This window comes from Leucoraja erinacea, chromosome 4, assembly GCF_028641065.1.
Source record: "Leucoraja erinacea ecotype New England chromosome 4, Leri_hhj_1, whole genome shotgun sequence".
In the NCBI taxonomy this organism is placed as follows: domain Eukaryota; kingdom Metazoa; phylum Chordata; class Chondrichthyes; order Rajiformes; family Rajidae; genus Leucoraja; species Leucoraja erinaceus.
In genome coordinates, this window is record NC_073380.1 from 35,129,970 (window position 1) to 35,149,229 (window position 19,260).

General features: G+C 41.9%; 1 protein-coding gene across 1 annotated transcript in view; it reads right to left on the reverse strand.

Annotated features, from left to right (window-relative positions):
- The window catches only part of rab2a (RAB2A, member RAS oncogene family), a 60,227-nt gene that overhangs the window by 18,488 nt on the left and 22,479 nt on the right, over positions 1–19,260 (reverse strand). Inside the window, exons 3-6 of the mRNA XM_055634014.1 lie at positions 15,456–15,523; positions 12,430–12,512; positions 10,869–10,961; positions 7,667–7,778 (exon numbers count right to left, since the gene is read on the reverse strand). Coding sequence (XP_055489989.1) covers positions 7,667–7,778; positions 10,869–10,961; positions 12,430–12,512; positions 15,456–15,523 — 356 coding nt within the window. The remainder of the gene's footprint in view (positions 1–7,666; positions 7,779–10,868; positions 10,962–12,429; positions 12,513–15,455; positions 15,524–19,260) is intronic.

The following is a 19,260-nucleotide window of genomic DNA, read 5'->3' on the forward strand; positions in this document are numbered from 1 at the left end:
CTCCAGAGATGCTGCCTGACCTGCCAAATTACTCAAGCAATACATTTCCAGTATTTGCCAGCCTGGGATTTTGATGGTAATGGATTAGACTGAAAGTTAAAAGTTGGCAAAATTTTTGTTGAAGATGGTCATTGCCTAACATCTAGATAGCAACATTATACTTGCCCATTATCTAAATAATTCAAAATCATTGTCCTTGTCTTTAAGTATACAGATCCAGATGGATAGATAGTCTATGATGCATCACATGAAATTCATGCAAGATCATTGATGAAGCAACTGGAGATTGCTGTTCATAATGAAACCCTGCAGATTTATTTGGGATTGTGAAGACTGACAAGAACCATTATTAACTGCCTTTGCAAGAAATAATTGATCACGTCAGGTTATTACCCATCATCTCCCCAAATATTCCTATCGACATTAATATAACTGCTTGATATCACATTAAGGCAAATGCTGCTTTGATACCACAGCTTCAGCTCACATTCATTTTTTGTTGCCAACCTAGAACAGTGACTAGCTTTAGACATCAAGTCCAGCACTACAGCTCTCAAAGTATTAGTGCACTTGGTCATTTATTCATGCCATGAACGAATAGAAATCTGGTTGTGATGAATGGACTGTTTTCACCATTCAAATTTTCTTCAAATAGTACAAATGCCAATTTGGCTGAACAAACAAGCAACTTGGCCCTGTTGGAGAAAATAGTGGGGACAAACCATGAGGGGTGTTCTGGTATATTCCACCTAGTAAAGTTAGTTATTTTAGTTCATATTCTTTCCTCAAATATAGATCACCAATGCACTTGCAGGAAAACAAGCTGAGCTAACAGTTTTGGTCAAAGACCCGTCAACAGATCAGGGAAGGAGTTAAAAGCTTATTAAGCTGCAGACCAGGGGGAATGCCTCAGTAGATTGATTTTCAAAATCAGTTATCTTGATGTTGTGCTGCCTCATGCTCTCACCCCATTCTTGAGAAATCTTCTCCAACTATACTTTTCAGTTATTATCGCAAGTATATGCTGCCATTTTCTAAAATCAGTTCTTTATTTTGTTCAAATAAACATAAAACCACGATGCACATAAAGCATGATTTTTTTAATCTTTTTTTAAGATTATGCTCCTTACATAGAAACATAGAAATATAGAAAATAGCTGCAGGAGGAGGCCATTTGGCACCTTCGAGCAAGCACAGCCATTCATTGCGATCATGGCTGACCGTCCCTATCAATAACCCGTGCCTGCCTTCTCCCCATATCCCTTGATCCCACTAGCCCCTAGAGCTCTATCTAACTCTCTCTTAAATCCATCCAGTGACTTGGCCTCCACTGCCCTCTGTGGCAGGGAATTCCACAAATTCACAACTCTCTGGGTGAAAACGTTTTTTCTCACCTCATTCTTAAATGACCTCCCCTTTATTTTAAGACTGTGGCCCCTGGTTCTGGACTCGCCCCTCATTGGGAACATTTTTCCTGCATCTAGCTTGTCCAGTCCTTTTCTAATTTTATATGTTTCTATAAGAGCCCCCCCTCATCCTTCTAAACTCCAGTGAATACAAGCCTAGTCTTTTCAATCTTTCCTCATATGACAGTCCCGCCATCCCAGGGATCAATCTCGTGAACCTACGCTGCACTTCAATCACAAGGATGTCCTTCCTCCTTGTTTAGCTAATATGTTGAGAACATGTACAGTTATATTTATGAGGCTGCACTGTACATGTATAAATGGCATAAGAAAAAAATGCTTCATGTGGAAGATTTAAACTTTGACCATCATTCTTTTACAAGTCAGAGTAATTTACTTTTATTATGTGGAATTCAGATTTCAATCTGCCTCAGACATTTTATCCAATAACCACGTTTAATGTGCTAAATCAAAAGCATGTGGTCCTGGTTAGCAATAAAACAAGTGTACAAAAACACAAGGAAGGAAACTTAGAAAACTACAACTACCAGAAAATAACGAAGGGTCACAAATAGATTCAGATTTCCAGCATCTGCAGTCCTTTTATTGCCAAAGAGTGTTTTGTGCCAAAAACCCCATATTTAAGTTAAAGATCAAGGATTTACAACCAAGTGTCAGAGGGGGACGTCTGGCCCTTTTTACTAGATATAGTTAGGTGGTAAAATAGTGTAGATAAGTTGGAATACGACTAAGAGATGACAAGTGGGAAGAACTGGAAGAATTCAGTCTGGAGGTCATTCACTTCAGACTAAAATTAAATCAGTAAAGGTAATAGTGTTTATAAGCAGTAGGAGCAGAATTAGGCTGTTCATCCCATCATAGACACAAAATGTAGGAGGAACTCAGCGGGACAGGCAGCATCTCTGGAGAGAAGTAATGGGTGACGTTTTGGGTCGAGACCTTTCTTCAGTAGTATTACCATATTGATTTAGTTGGTTGCAGGTTTTAGCATTTTGCAAATACTCCAGACAATTTCGATCAAATTCATAAAATTGGCAATGGCGATTTCTGAATAGAAGGACTGAGAGACGTTTTGGGTCGACAAGACTGAAGAAAGGTCTTGACCCAATACTCCAGCATTTTGTGTTTATCTTCGGTTTAAACTAACATCTGCAGTTCCTACCTATACATTCGGCCCATCAAGTCTACTCTTCCATTCAATCGTGGTTGATCTATCTCTTTTTCCTACCCACATTCTCCTGCCTTCTCCCCACAACCCCCGACACCCATACTAATCACAAATTTATCTCTACCGTAAAAATATCCATTGACTTGGCTTTCAGACTTCTGTGGCAATTAATTCCACAGATTCACCGCCATCTAAAAAAATTCCTCCTCATCTCTTTCCTAAAGGAATGTCCTGTAATTCTGAGGCTATGACCTCTGGTCCTAGACTCCAGCAAGTACAGGCCCAATGTTGTCAAATGCTCATCATACGTTAACTCACTCATTGCTGGGATCATTCTTGTAAACATTATCTGGACCCTCTCCACGACCAGCACATCCTTCCTCAAATATGGTGCTCAAAATTGCTCACAACACTCCAAATGCAGCCTGGCCAGCACCTTAGAATTACATCCCTGTTTTTTATTTTATTTTTTATTTTTTATATAAATATTTTGGGAATCCTGCGCCAGCACTCCCAGGTCCCTTTGCACCTCAGATTTCTGGATTCTCTCCCCATTCAGAAAATAGTCTACTCCTATATTCCTATTACAAAAATGCATTGCTCCACACTTTGTTATTTAAAGAGGAATAAAACCAGGAATTGTACACCAGTTATCAGGATTATGTTGGAATCTATTATTATGGTCGTGGTTCCAAGACAGAGCCATCGAGTAATATACCAAAGTAACAGGCCCTTCAGCCAAACTCATCCACACATTGTCTAACCAATTTAGAACCACTTGCCTGTGCCTGTTCCACATTCCTCTAAACCTTACCTATCTACATACTTCCAAGCACCTTTCAAATGTCATAATTGTGCCTGCCTCAACCACTTCATCTGGCAACAACTATTGGAAATAGTTGCTCCTCAGAATCCTTTTAAATCATTCCACTCTCCCCCAAATCCAGAGTTCTAGTTTTGGACTCCACTGCCTTAAGAAAAGACAACAGCTGTTCATCTCATCTCAGCCCATCATAATTTTATTGACCTTTAAGTCACTCCTCAGCTACAGGGAAAATAGTCCTGGTCTATTCTGCTTTCCTTTACTCGAAATGCCAAGTCCCAGTAAACTCCTTTGATGATAGCCTTTCTAAAGTAGGACAACCAGAACTGGAAACAGTACTTCAAATGTGGCGATACCAACCTTTTTTTAATAGAGCTGTAACATGCACCTTGATTCTACACCACCCTATGATACCACTTGGATGGAACTGTGTACCTGCACACTCGGGTCTCTGTTTTACAACATTCTGCAAGACCTTACTATTTAACAAGCACCTTGCATTTATTTAAATTAAACTGTCAGTCATCCTTTTTATAATGGCCCAAGTTGATCATGATTCCTTTATAATCTTAGTAGCAAGGTGTCAAAACAACAAACCTCTCCCTCAACGTCAACAAAATGAAGGAGCTGGTCATTAATTTCAGGAAAATGAGGAGTATATGTCCAAGTCTGTTTTAATGGTGCCAAAGTCAAGATGGTTGAGAGCTTCATATTCCTAGGTGTAAGAACTTGAATTTTTTGTCTAATTATGTTTTTTATTAATGTCTTGTTTTCTTGCCCATCACAAATTAACCAGTGTTCAACTTCACCTCTTGGTATTATTTTTTGGAGTCATGGTGTAGACACATCATGTTTCAGTGCAAAATACTGACCTCTACTGGCAAAAAACAACAATTAAACAGCTCATAGTTGAAACTCAGTGCAGCTGAAAATAATGGAGTTTTAGCTTTTTATTTAAATGGTTATTTTAATGAAATGAAATAGTATTAAAGGTATGTCTTTTTAAATGATAACATATCCAACAAATATTTTATTATAGACACAAAATGCTGGAGTAACTCGGCAGGAAAGGCAGCATCTCTGGAGAGCATATGATCCTCCAACATTTTTGCCACCTCCAACGGGATCCCACTACAGGCCACATCTTCCCAACTCCACCCCTTTCTGCTTTCTGCAGAGACCGTTCCCTCCACAACTCCCTGGTCAACTCGTCCCTTCCCACCCAAACGACCCTCTCCCCAGGTACTTTCTCCTGAAACCGCAGGCAATGCAACAACTGTCCCTTTACCTCCACATCCAAGGACCCCGAGAGTCATTTCAGGTGAGGCAGAGGTTCACTTGCATCTCCTCCAACCTCATCTACTGTATCCGCGGTTCCAGGAGTCAACTCCTTTACATTGGCGAGACCAAGTGCAGGCTCGGCGATCGTCTCGTTGAACACCTCCGCTCAGTCCGCCTTAACCTACCTGATCTTTCGGTTGCTCAGCACTTTAACTCCCCCTCCCGTTCCCAATCTCACCTTTCTGTCCTGGGCCTCGTCAATTGTCAGAGTGAAGCCCAGCGGAAAATTGGAGGAACAGGACCTCATATTTCGCTTGGGTGGCTTACACCCCAGCGGTATGAACAGTGACTTCTCTAACTTCAAATATCCCTTGCTTTCCCTCCCTCCATCCCCTCCCCCTTCCCAGATCTCCCAAGAGTCTTAATGTCTCCGACTACATTCTATCTCTGTCCCGGCCACTCCCCTGACATCAGTCAGAAGAAGGGTCTCTACCCGAAACGTCACCCATTCCTTTTCTCCAGAGATGCTGCCTGCCCTGCTGAGTTACTCCAGTATTTTGTGTCTGCGTTCGATTTAAACCAGCATCTGCAGTTCTTTCCTACAAATATTTCATTTTATCCTGTTTACTTTACTTTTTTAAGCTCAGTATTTTGGAATAATGCATGTCATTTAAAAAGGACTTGAAGTAACTAATCACCAATTTTAGAATAGTAAAGGCAGGAAAGGAGTTGACAAGATGATCTACTCAGGAAGGATACATGGGTGAGGCTCAGCAGAAACTGTAATCTTTGATAATCACATTTTCCAACTACTTGTGCCATTTCAACTTAGTCTCTTCAAACGGGTTGCAACATAGCCCACATTAGTAGAATTGGATATGAATCACTGCACATGTGCAGATCTCAGTTATGAGAACATTTCCCAAACTGCAAAACCCTTCTGCATCCACACTACATTTCAATGCAACCCTATCAGCAAATATGTTAGGGACAGAATGCAACCAATTCAGCAAGTGGTAACAGGTATGAATTTCCTGGAATAGTACTTTCCTCATAAAGTAATTTGAGGACCCTGCCGAAAACACAACACTCTAGCATCACCAATATTAAGCAGATCCATTTGCAAACCAAAATGAATTCTGGAAGGCAGATCTTTTCATCATTTGACCATTTGTAGAAAACTAAATTATGGATTAATTGAATTGCTGTATTCAGCTGAGCAAAACAAAATTAGAGAATGTATAGGAAGGAATTGCCGATGCTGGTTTACACCGAAGAGACACAAAATGTTGGAGTAACTCAGCGGGACAGGCAGCATCTCCGGATAGAAGGAATGGGTGATGTTTCAGGTCGGGACCCTTCTTCAGACTGAGAGTCAGAGGAGAGGTACACACGGGGATATGGTAGGGTAAGGTGTGAAACCAAGACATCAAAGGGGACGCAGATTAAGGAAAACGTAGAATAGATCATTGTTAGCTAGGGGGAAGGTGACAATGAAGCATACAAAGATAAAAATTTAATCAAAAGGCCAATCAGACTGGCCAGAGAATTGGAATGGGGGAGAGATGCAGAGAGAGTGAAAGCAAGGGTTACTTGAAGTTAGAGAAGTCAAAATTCATACCACTGGGTTGTAAGCTGCCTAAGCAAAATATGAGGTGCTGTTCCTCCAATTTGCATTGGGCCTCACTCTGACAGTCGAGGAAGCCCAGGACAGAAAGGTCAGTATGGAATGGGAGGGAGTTAGTGTTTTGCAACCTGGAGATCATGTAGGTTTAGGTGAACACCTCCTCTCAGCCCGCCCAAAACTTACATGATCTCCCGGTTGCTAAACACTTTAACTCTCCTTCCTATTCCCATACTGACCTTTCTGTCCTCTGCGTCCTCCACTGTCAGAGCCTTATTAGGTGTAGAACATGAGAAAAATCTTAATTTTTACCTTCAAATGAAAATGATAGACAAACTTCTCCTTGCATTCTTTAAAAAGTGTATATTTAATTGAAAGATGAATCACAGAACACTTATAAATAGTCGATTCAACTTTTACAGGTACACAGTGCAGAGTATTCTGGCTGGTTGTCATGGCCTGATTCAGCTATCGAAAGTACAGGAATGAAGGCGACTGCAAAAGTCGCAAACATTGGCTAGTCTATCACATTACCACCCCATTATTGAAGGGATCTACATAAGGCCCTGCCTCAAGAAGGCAGCTAATATTATCAAGGACCCACAAAATGGTCCATTCTTGCTGCTACCATTGGGAAGGCGAGACAAGAGCCAAAGAACCTCCAGGCTCAAGAGCAGCTTCTTCCCCATAAACATTAGGCTCTTGAACCACGCTGTACAACCCAATCTCAGCAACAAACTATATTCAACTTTGGTTTTTGTTGTATTATGTACTTTGGTTTTGCACTACATTGATCTTTTTACCAAGTGTTACTGATTATAAATTGTTTCTTTTGTATATCTTATGTAAAACTGTGTTAAGTGTGGGTCTTGGATTGTGTTGTAATGTTAAACTGTAGAAATGATATTTTGTTCAAACCTAGGTTTGAATGACAATAAATTGCATTCTATCTGTGTGTTATTGTGTTAATGGGTCTGTAAAAGTGCAGCAAGTAAGAATTTAACAGATCTGTTCCAGGTGTATATCACAATTAAATATTCTTTCTACACAAGGCTGCAAAAACAAGGAGAGACGGGATAATTGAAAATGTTTGTGAAATTGACAGGATAGTTAGTTAGCAAGCAAAATTAAACATGAATATTAATTTCCAATGCCCAAGCAACAAATTTGTTACTTAGCAATCAAGCCTCAATAATACCAGTTCAAAAATATCAGGATGTGTTCCAAGAAATATTTAGTTCAGAGGTATTCGCTCATATCCATTTCAGTATTTCCAAAACAAAACTGCTTTTAAGTAAAATAAACCCAATCTGTTAAAATATTAAAATACTAAGCAATCTTACCTCTTCAACATTGCAAGCTGTCTTTGCAGAAGTCTCCATGAAAATGAGGCCATGTTCTCTTGCAAAAGCCTCCCCTTCATCCTTCTTCACTTCCCGTCTTGATTCCAAATCACTAAAAAAAAGTAATAATATTTTTAAAACATTTTTCATTCATGGTTGCTTGCAAATGCATGGAGATTCTCTGTGTGAAGCAGAGGCAATAATTAGATACCCTCTCCATTGTTCCTTTAATTCCCTTTAATTCAAAACCTCTTCATGAAACTTATGGTGGCAAGATATTGATCAGAAATGCAATCCCTTTTTAATAACTAACTTGGGTTTTATTACCCAAGACACCATTAGTATTCTATCATCCCATCTAATATTAGCTAATACAGTAAAACTCAAATTTGGAAAGCAACCCCAGAACCTTTCATCAGAACTGTTCTTTGGATTTTTTCCATTAGAGTAAGATTAACAAAGCAATATGTGTAAGAAGGAACTGCAGATGCTGGTTTAAACTGAAGATAGACATAAAATGCTGGAGTAACACAGCCGGACTGGCAGCATCCCTGGAGAGAAGGAATGGTGACGTTTTGGGTCGAAACCCTTCTTCAGTAGTATTACCTTTTTGATTTAGTTGGTTGCAGGTTTTTGCTAAATACTCCAGCCAATTTTGGATCAAATTCATTAAATTGGCAATGGCGATTTGTTTGGTCACCAACCTTCACATGTATCAAGAGTGTTAAGACCTATGCTTTGGCAAATCACTTCAAATCTTGATTCATAGAAGTCTCCAAAATAGATGCCAAATCATGTCCTCCGTCTCTAATCCTCTTTACTCATGCAAATTTCAATGCTCCAAATTATCTGCAACTTCTCCCAATTTAAAACTCCAACTCCTCCTTCAAATACAGATCAGAAGCTGATGGTAGTAGCATAATGAATTCTGAAGTGTATAGACACATCCAATCTGCTCAAGTACAAACAAATGCCTCCTTCACCCCATGGTGATGGTATTTCAGTCAGTCACAGAGGCCGGCGTCAGAAAATCCTTCAGAGGGGTGAACCCTCGAAAAACGCCTGGACCTGATGGTATACCCGGTTGTGTTCTAAAAACCTGTGCGGACCAACTGGCTGGAGTTTTTACGGACATTTTCAACCTCTCACTTCTGAGGTCTGAGGTTCCCACCTGCTTTAAAAGGGCATCAATAATACCGGTGCCCAAGAAGAGCAAGATGACGTGCTTCAACGACTATTGATAGGTGGCACTAACGTCGGTGGTGATGAAGTGCTTTGAGAGGTTGATCATGGCGCAAATCAACTCCTACCTCGACAAAAACCTGGACCCACTGCAGTTCGCTTACCGCCACAACAGATCAACGGTGGATGCGATCTCGCTGGCTCTCCACTCCGCTCTGGACCACTTGGACAACAAAACCTCATACGTCAGGCTGTTATTCATTGATTACAGCTCGGTATTTAATACAATCATCCCCTCCAAGCTGGTTACCAACCTCAAGGCTGCGTGCTTAGCCCCCTGCTGTACTCACTCTATGCTCATGACTGCTTAGATGGTCATAATGCTAACTCCATCATCAAGTATGCTGACGACACCACTGTTGTGGGGTTTATATCTGATGGGGATGAGTCAGAGTATAGAAGAGAGATCGACCGACTGACCAAATGGTGCCAGCACAATAACCTGGCCCTCAACACCAGCAAAACCAAGGAACTGATTGTGGACTTTGGAAGAGGTAGGATAGGGACCCACAGTCCCGTTTATATCAATGGGTCGATGGTGGAAAGGGTCAAGAGCTTCAAATTCCTGGGCGTGCACATCTCTGAAGATCTCTCCTGGTCCGAGAACACTGATGCAATCATAAAGAGAGCACATCAGCGCCTTTACTTCCCGAGAAGATTATGGAGAGTCGGTATGTCAAGGAGGACTCTCTCTAACCTCTACAGGTGCACAGTACAGAGCATGCTGACCTGTTGCATCGTGGCTTGGTTCGGCAACCTGAGCGCCCAGGAGCGGAAAAGACGACCCAGTCCATCATCGGCTCTGACCTCCCTACCATCGAGGGGATCTATCACAGTCTGCCTCAAAAAGCTGCATCATCAAGGACCCACACCATCCTGGCCACACATTCATCTACCCGCTACATTCAGGTAGAAGGTACAGGAGCCTGAAGACTGCAACGTCCAGGTTCAGAAACAGCTTCTTCCCCGCAGCCATTGACCTCAATTCAAACAAAACTCTGAACATTAATAGCCCATTATCTGCGTTTTTGCACTTTATCTGTTTTATTTATTCATGTGTGTATATATTTATACAATGGTATATGGACACGCTGATCTGTTCCGTATTCATGCCTTCTATAATTCTGTTGTGCTGAAGCAAAGCAAGAATTTCATTGTCCTATCTGGGACACATGACAATAAACTCTCTTGAATCGTGAAATTCATTGGCTGGCAGTTCATTCAACAGCAAGACAATGATCCAAAACACACTGCTAAAAAACAACAAAATAGGTTTTTCAAAGCTAAAAAATGGGCAATTCTTGAGTGCCCAATCTGACCCCAATTGAGCATGCCTTTTATATGCTGAAGAGAAAACTGAAGGGGACCAGCCCCCAAAACAAGCATACGCTAAAGTTGGCTGCAATACAGGCCTGGCAGAGCATCACCAGAGAAGACGCCCAGCAAATGGGGATGTCCATGAATCGCAGACTTCAAGCAATCATTGCATGCATAGAATATGCAACAAAATATTAAACATGAATACTTTCATTTACATGACATTGCTGTTTCCCAAACATTATGGTACCCTGAAGTGGGAAGGGAACTATGTATAAACACTGCTGTTATTTCTACATGGTGAAACCAAAATGTATAAAAATGGCCTTTATTTAAATCTGACAATGTGCACTTTAACCACATGTGATTTTTTCTATTCCAAATCTCAAATTGTGGGTACAAGAGGCAAATAAATAAATAAATAAATGATGGGTCTTTGTCCAAAACATTATGGAGGGCACTAATTCCTTTTCAGTATTTTCATCTGTAGTTTCTGGTTGTGGACTGCATCTTCGTAACGCAACAAAATGTTTGGAATACCTAAAACAATGGTAGTAACTCTCCTCAGTTTAGTTCCTTACCTTTCCACCATGGGTCTAAACGAAAGAACCGTTTTTTAGAGCCTGACATGTTAAAAAGTTACCTCTTATTTCCAATAAGCATGATGACCATATTTGAATTGGAATGCTGGCGAGCATCTTCTAACCAAGTTGTCAAGTGATTGAACGTGTCCCTTCTGTGGGAGAGAAATTGATACATGATGGAAAAAGTCTTGGAATTTAAATCTATGGATTATAAGCAAAACTATTAATTTAATTCAAGATATGCAAACTCTAACCCCTTATTTCTTAATGCCTGCCTTTATCTCCCACCGAACCAAAGCCACACTTCTCCAATCATTTTTTGAGTTCCCTTAATCTCATTTCCATTCCATTCAAAATGCATGCTTGTGGTTTAATGACACAAGAAAAGCTCTAATCTTAGATTATCATTCAAGAGTCCACTTGCCAAAAATATACACCAACATTTATTGCAACTCAAAGCATACTCACCCCTACAAATCTTCCTTTTTTATGAACAGGTCTGCAGCTATTCCTCACCACTCTAGAAACCAATTATTTCGTTTTTCCTTACATTCCTGCTCTAAATTATCTATCATATTGTAGCGGGGACTCGCAGGAGTCCAGCCAAAAACTAGTCGGACACGGGTTGTGTGCACTAGACGTGTTTATTCTCTCCAATACAGCTCCCTACTTCCTCGAGATCAGGGGCGTTGCCCGGCCTTAAATACCAACTCCGGTACCGCCCCAGTGACTAGCGCCTCCCACACCAAGACACCACCCTCCAGAGCCGATGGTTCATTGTGCCCTTGGGTTGCCACCAGGTGCCGCCACAATATTAAGAAAGCTTCAACTGAAGTGTTCCAGCTTCATTGGATCATTCATCATATTTCATGATGTGTTCCAGCTTCATTGGATCATTCAAAATATTTGCACCATTTGCTAATTTATGTTTAATTCTGCTATAGACTTCTCCCTAGCTTTTATTCTGAATGGATAAAGAGATGGAAAATGACTTCAAGAACTTTAAGCAAGAATCCAGTTATTTCAAAATCTTTTAAAGTCATTTGGTTAAAACTACTTGCGTTTCCAAGGATTTTTTCCTAAATCTCTAACGGACATTAAATATTTTAAACAAACACAAGTTGCATTTTCTTTACAATAGAGTTTGCATTTTTGTCGATGTTGAGATATGCAGAACTGAACATATTTCAAATAGATGGCAGGCTTCAGTCATTGAAGGCTTGACTGAGCCAGATAGCAGTTTCTCTACTCATTTTGTCTAAGAATTCTCCTAGTGGCTTCCACAAGTTCCTGCTGGAAGACTGCCAAAGGTAAGTTTTAATGATGTGATCTGTGATCTGACACTACTAGCCACTGACCACAAAATAGCAATGTTCCAAATTACATCTATAATTTATCCTTAACCATGCATTGACGAAGTTGCTTGACAAAATTAGAGGAAATGGGTAAAAAAAAGAAAAGTAGTGAATCTAAAATCAGTTGAAAGCACAAGATTATTCAACAGGAGACTTGCTTTGAGACCTTTACATTAAAGTAAATAAGGCATCACATTTCACTGAAACTTTAAATTGACGTGCTACTTTTTATTAATACATTTAAAATCAACTGTATAAGAATTACCTTGTGATGTCATAAACTAACAAGGCACCAGCAGCTCCTCTGTAGTAGGATCTTGTGATAGAGCGGAAAGACTCCTGACCAGCCTAGTAAAAACAAGACAGATTTCAAAAATACATTGTTTTATTCAAAATTCTTGCCTTTCCTGGAAAACAAATGCTATGCTTAAACATCCATTTTATTTCTACTTTTAACTACAAGCATGTGTTGATTGTTATTCTTTCTTTCGTTGTTCTAATCCCTTACAGGTACTGGATTCCCTAACTTCAATCTACTTATTCCAGGCCTGAACCATCATTATTTGTCTCTAACAAAAAATGGCCAAAAAATGGATTGGGAGACTGGGTGGCCAAAACACACAAACAGCTAATGAAACATCAAGCAAGCAAGGCCAAGATGCTCCTACATAATATGTGCGATTCAAGTGTACGTGCACATGTCGATTATAAAAATAAATCCAAAATTCAAAACAATTGAAAAGATCATCATCTACTGCTGCAGAGAACAATGCACAGCCACACGAGGTCAGATCAGGCAAGGAGAATAGATGTCCTTCCAAATAAAATGCGATCATAGAACGGCTTTATTGATACCAATTTCTTAAATTCTCGAATTGCCATTATTGGGATTTGAAATTAAATTCAGATCATTGCCATCTTCATATTGAACACTCTCTGACCCCCCTCCCAACATTAAATAGATTTACCAATTTGTTGTAAATCGCAAGCAAGGCCTCACCTAGACCAACATTTCCAATTCTAAAAATTACTTGGTAGGATAGATTTACATTTCAATGGGTCGACAGATGGAAGAAGTAGGAGAGCGGAATGTTTGATATTATAAATTATTTTCAAGTAATTAAGACATTTTATTGCAGGAGGGATGATAACCATTGGGTACAGATCAAAAGGGAATGGGCAGAAGAACCATAACAAAGACAAAACACGTTAATAAACCAGATTTAAGATCTGGGATATAATGCATGAATGGTTGCAGAGAAAAAATTCAAAATTAGCCATGCTGAAAAAAATAACTAAATACTGGAGAAGGAAATTTGCACAGCCGTGGATAAAGAATAGGATAGTGCCCCACTTGCATGCTTTGTTAGATCAATCCCATTATCAATGTGCCTTATTTAAAATAATGATTGCCACTGCTTGGGACTCTATACTCAGATTTGCATAGTACAGGTGCACAACCTTTTATCCGAAGATCCAAATAACGAAATCCTCCGAATAGCGGACATTTTTTTTGGTCCTAGAAGAAAGGTCCTTGAAAACGTTCACCGAGGGCGGCCCGCCGAGGTGACAGCGGAACCTCCGGTCGGTCCTCGAAGAAAGGGGAACTAAATCCCCATTCATAAAAGAGAAGGTGAGGGTATATTGCGCGGGAGGGTTAATAATTGACAATATGCTGCTACCTGCCCGCTGAGTTAAAAAGTTCCCACGGTAGACTCACGCTACACAGTGTATCGTGAGTCTTGCGTGGGAACTTTTTAACTCAGCGTGCAGGCAGCAGCAGATTGTCACTCCCTTCAGTTTCACCCCACCTACACCCCTCTGCTTCCCGGCCATGTGTGTGACTCCTTCCCTCCCCTCTCCAATGCCAGCTCATTGCACGTCGGCGCGGGGGCTATGCACCAGGCCCCTTCACGTCGGCGATGCCAGCATACACAGCCAACAGCACCGGAGACCAGTCCCCGCTCCACCAATTGGAACCTCGACCACCAGGCCGCAGCTCGGGGCACGGAGAACCCCATTGGGACCGGGTTCCCTGTTGGTCCTGACAGGCCCACAATCGGGGACTGTACCGGGAGAGGTGATTCCTCTGTTTGCAGTTGGAGGGGGAGGGGGGGGCGGTTGTTCCTGTTCCAGTCCAAGGGGGTGAGACGTCCCCCAACGGGATCCCCCCAGGCCCACTGCAGGGAGATCCCAGAGACCCACAGCCAGCAGCAACTCCAGCCCAGCCCCGCTCCAACTCCAGAGGAACTTTTTGGTGTGCAAGACTGGGCTGTGGGCAAACTCACTTGTCCCGTAGCGGCCCAAAGTTCTGCCCCCCTGCACCCAGTCAGGGAGACACGGCTTTTTAGACTGGTGGGCAATCACTTCCAAAGTTCTGCCCACACAGTCAGTACACCTCTCCTACACTGCATTGCATACAAACATTTATTCTGCAAGAAAAAACTACATTGAAGACTCAAACTCGCGACCGAGTAACTGCCAGGATCGAGGCGCAAACTCACGACCTAGCTCGGGGATTCAAGAATCCCCGAGCTAGGCCGCCTAAGGGCATGTAGCCCCGCTAGGGTGACATGAGTGCGAGAGGTGATTCAATGCTGCGGACACATTTACAAATTCAGGAATTCATTCAACACACTGCATTTCATACAGACATTTATTCTGCAAGAAAAAACGACATTGAAGACTCAAACTCGCGACCGAGTAACTGCCAGGATCAATGCGCAAACTCATGACCTTGTGGATATGAGCCGAGCACTCTACCACTGAGCCAGCCATTAAAATCTACGCTAAAAAATTTCCATTCCGAAGACCGACAAATTCTGAATTACGAAAAGTGTCTGGTCCCAAGGCTTTCGGATAAAAGGTTGTGCACCTGTACAGACAAATGGGAAATTACAGGAGGAATTAGTAACATGCAAAGCAAGAGATCAAATGCTGTCAGAAAAATTAGTGAAGATTCATTTAGGTCAATTGACAAAAGGTTTGCCTTCCTACGACAAAAAAAAACATGAGACAATTGCATTATTTTTTAATTCAGTTTATAAAATATCATAACATAAGTGTTCATTGTTAACTTTAGAGTGAAAGTAAAAATTGAATTTTGCAACAAGTTAAATACCAGAAACTAGAATCGATACAACTACAAAGTGCAAAATAAATATACTGTATATCAATCATTTGACATGGGGAAATTAATGCCAGATGCTTGATCACACCTTTACAGTATTATCCTGGCAATCAATTGTATATGGCATTCAAATAGCCTATCTGCAATTGTGAAAGACTTACTGTATCCCAAATCTGAAGTTTTATTTGTTTTCCATCGATGGTTATCATTCGAGCTCCAAATTCTACGCCTGAATAAAAATGAGAAAGGAATCATTAATGCACTACTACTGCTACGGATCAGTTTTGGATGACCAATCCTGGATTAGGGGCAAAAGGAGTGTGAAGCCTTAATTTACTATCACTATTCCTGCTTAAAAGTTCATCTTTGCCAGTGGTTAGAAAGTCCATGGGGTCCTTTAACAGATACAGAGTACAACAGCAAGGAAGTCATGTTAAACCCATACAAAACACTGGTCAGTCCATAAATAGAATACTCAATCATTTTTATGACTTGATGGTCCCAGACATGGCACCAAAAAAAAAAAGCTTTATCCCAGAGAAGAATCTTCAGCTACAAGGTTAAACTGGAAAGCTGGGAATTTTTCTTGGACCAAAAAAGATTGATAGAGGTTATAGGGCAAATGGAAACAAGCTGTTCTTATCTTATGACCCAAGGAACACAAACATTGAAGGGTTGCATGATCTTCCATAGGTTTCTCAACTCTCAGGCTGGAAAGCCTGTCTGCTGAGTCTGCAGCAGGTTAATGAGGCCCAAGCATATCAGCTGCCCACTCCAGTTCAGATTCATATAAATGAGCGAGACATTGGCTTCTGGGACAAATACTTATTTTGTTATTGAACTAAGTTTCAATGTTGTGAATAATTTTAAAATGCAAATATATCTCTGCAATCAAAATATGTCATTTTTTCATCTTTAAACTAGGTCATGTTACTGTTTTCAAACAAAGTCATTCAAAGTAACAACGATGACTTTGACAGTCCACACGTATGGAGGCAAGACCTCAATCGATATGAAGAGACTTCTATGAATGCAGAGGACCAACTATGCTAAGTCCACTCTGCTGATGGGCCATGTCAAAATGCTGGAGCTATCACCTCAAGGATCCCTAGACCAATAACTGCTGACCATTGAGGGGCTGAATCCTGTGGGGATATCCCTTCCCTTGTTTGAGGGGTATCACCCCAGTGCTCCACGAATGAAAGGGCGTTTTGTTTAAAGAAAGGTGCGAACACAACCGAGAATGACACTGTTGAATTTATAGACACTAAGACTGTATGTAGAATTTTTGCAGTTTTTAATTTGTATTCTTATTCTATTTTTATTCTGAATAAAGTTTATTTTTGAAATGAAAAAGGTTGCATTATTCTGACCCTCCAGACTCGAGATCCTCAGGGCTGTGCACTTAGTCCCTTAGTCTGTTCCCTGTACACTCACGATTGTGTAGCCAAGCACAGTGCCAACCTAATGATTCTATTGCGAGCCAGATCAACAACGAGATGTAGTAGAAGAGGACCTTGTGACATAGTATCGGAACAACTACGCAACTGTCCTACATTAAACATAAAGCAACACAATTCAAAACCCTTCCTAAAGGGTTCAGTCTTCCAATTAAGTAAACAGTCTATTCCATACACTGTCCAAATGGTAGAACTTAACCATATGGAGATTGCACGGCAGTCGAGGTGACGACCAGGATACGTACTGTTGTCACGCAACGCCAACTGGAGTACACGCGGTGAATGTCAGGTAAGCATTTACTATGGCTGCCAGCACACTGGCAGGCAGTGGCGAGTGGAGTGCCGCAACTGTTTAACATATATATTAATGATTTGGAAGAGGGAATTAGGAGCAACACTAGCAAGTTTGCGGATGACACAAAGCTGGGATGCAGTGTGAACTGTGAAGAGGGTGTCAGAAAGTTGCAGGGTGACCTAGACAGGTTGAGTGAGTGGGCAGTTGCGTGGCAGATGCAGTATAATATAGATAAATGAGAGGTTATCCACTTTGGCGGCAAAAACAAGGGGGCAGATTATTATCACAATGGGGTTAGATTAGGTAAGGGGGAGGTGCAGCGAGACCTGGGCATCCTTGTACACCGTTCACTGAAAGTTGGCTTACAGGTACAGCAGGCAGTGAAGAAAGCAAATGGAATGTTGGCCTTCATAACAAGAGGATTTCAGTATAGGAGTAAAGGTTCTTCTGCAGTTGTATAGGGCTCTGGTGAGACCACATCTAGAGTATTGTGTACAGTTTTGGTCTCCTAATTTGAGGAAGGACATCCTTGTGATTGAGGCAGTGCAGCGTAGGTTCACGAGATTGATCCCTGGGATGGCGGGACTGTCATATGAGTAAAGATTGAAAAGACTAGGCTTGTATTCACTGGAGTTTAGAAGGTTGAGGGGGATCTTATAGAAACATATAAATTTATAAACGGTCTGGACAAGCTAGATGCAGGAAAAATGGTCCCAATGTTGGGCGAGTCTAGAACCAGGGGCCACAGTCTTAGAATAAAGGGGAGGTCATTTAAGACTGAGGTCATTTTTCACCCAGAGAGTTGTGAATTTATGAAATTCCCTGCCACGAAAGGCAATGGAGGCCAAGTCACTGGATGGATTTAAGAGAGAGTTAGATAGAACTCTAGGGGCTAGTGGAGTCAAGGGATATGGGGAGAAGGCAGGCACGGGTTATTGATAGGGAACGATCAGCCATGATCACAATGAACGGTGGTGCAGGCTCGAAGGGCCGAATGGCCTCCTCCTGCACCTATCTATCTATGTTACTAAAAGTCTGTTCTTGACCGGTTTTGGCGATCTGTGCTGCGATTTCCGAGAGAACGCCGCCACCTACGGCCGTCATTTTTGGCCACCTCGCTCAGAGCCCCCTCCGCCGCATGTGTGCCAAGGAATTTTCCAGTCGATGAAAAATGACAGAGATATTAATGATTTTACAAAATTCCCCATTCTCTCTGCTGCCCCCGCTGGCGGCAGGGGGGATGGACTATAAAACCAGGAAGTGGTGTGCCTCAATTAGTCTGCAAGCTGGAGGAAGGCAGAGGGTCACGTTTCTCTGAGCTGTGAATAACACTGAACACAATTCCACACAACTGTGAGTAAGTACCCTTAATGTGGTTTGAAAATGAAAATATGGTTAAAGTAAAAAAGCACTGCCTGCAAATGGTTGTTTGGGGGGTTTAGGTTGAAATAAAAAGGCACACTCTCCCCCCCCCACTCCTCTTCCCCCTCCCCCCCACTCCTCTCTTCCCCCCACCCCCCCTCCCCCCCCCCCCCCCCCCTCCCCCCTCTCCTCTCCCCCCCCCCCCTCTCCCCCTCCCCCACCTCTCTCCCTCCCCCCCCCCCCCCTCGCTACCCCCTCTCCTCTCCCCCCCCTCCTCTCCTCTCCAAACCTCATGTCAAAAATCTTGGTGTGATATTTGACTCCGCGTTGAAGTTTGACAAACAAGTCAATGCCGTGGTAAAAGCTAGCTTCTTCCGGCTTTGCACGATAGCTAAAATAAAACCATTCCTCCAATTTGACAACCTTGAAAAGATCATCCACTCATTTATCTCCTCCCGCCTTGATTACTGCAACTCCCTTTACACTGGCATCAGCCAATCATCCCTGTCCCGCCTGCAATTGATCCAAAATGCCGCAGCGAGACTTCTGACGGGCACCCGAAAAATTGACCACATCACCCCGACATTCTGGCCTCTCTCCACTGGCTCCCAGTGTAGTTCAGAATCAATTTCAAGCTCCTTTATATTTACAAAGCTCTTAATGGGCTTGCCCCCACCTACATCAAAAATCTGCTAACCCACCATACTACCTCCAGGCCCCTCGGGTCGGTCGACTTGGGGTTACTGATCATCCCGCGGTCCAGGCATAAGCTCAGGGGCGACCGCGCTTTTGCGGTTGCAGCACCTAGACTATGGAACAGCATCTCTTTTCCCATCAGTTGCTCCCTTC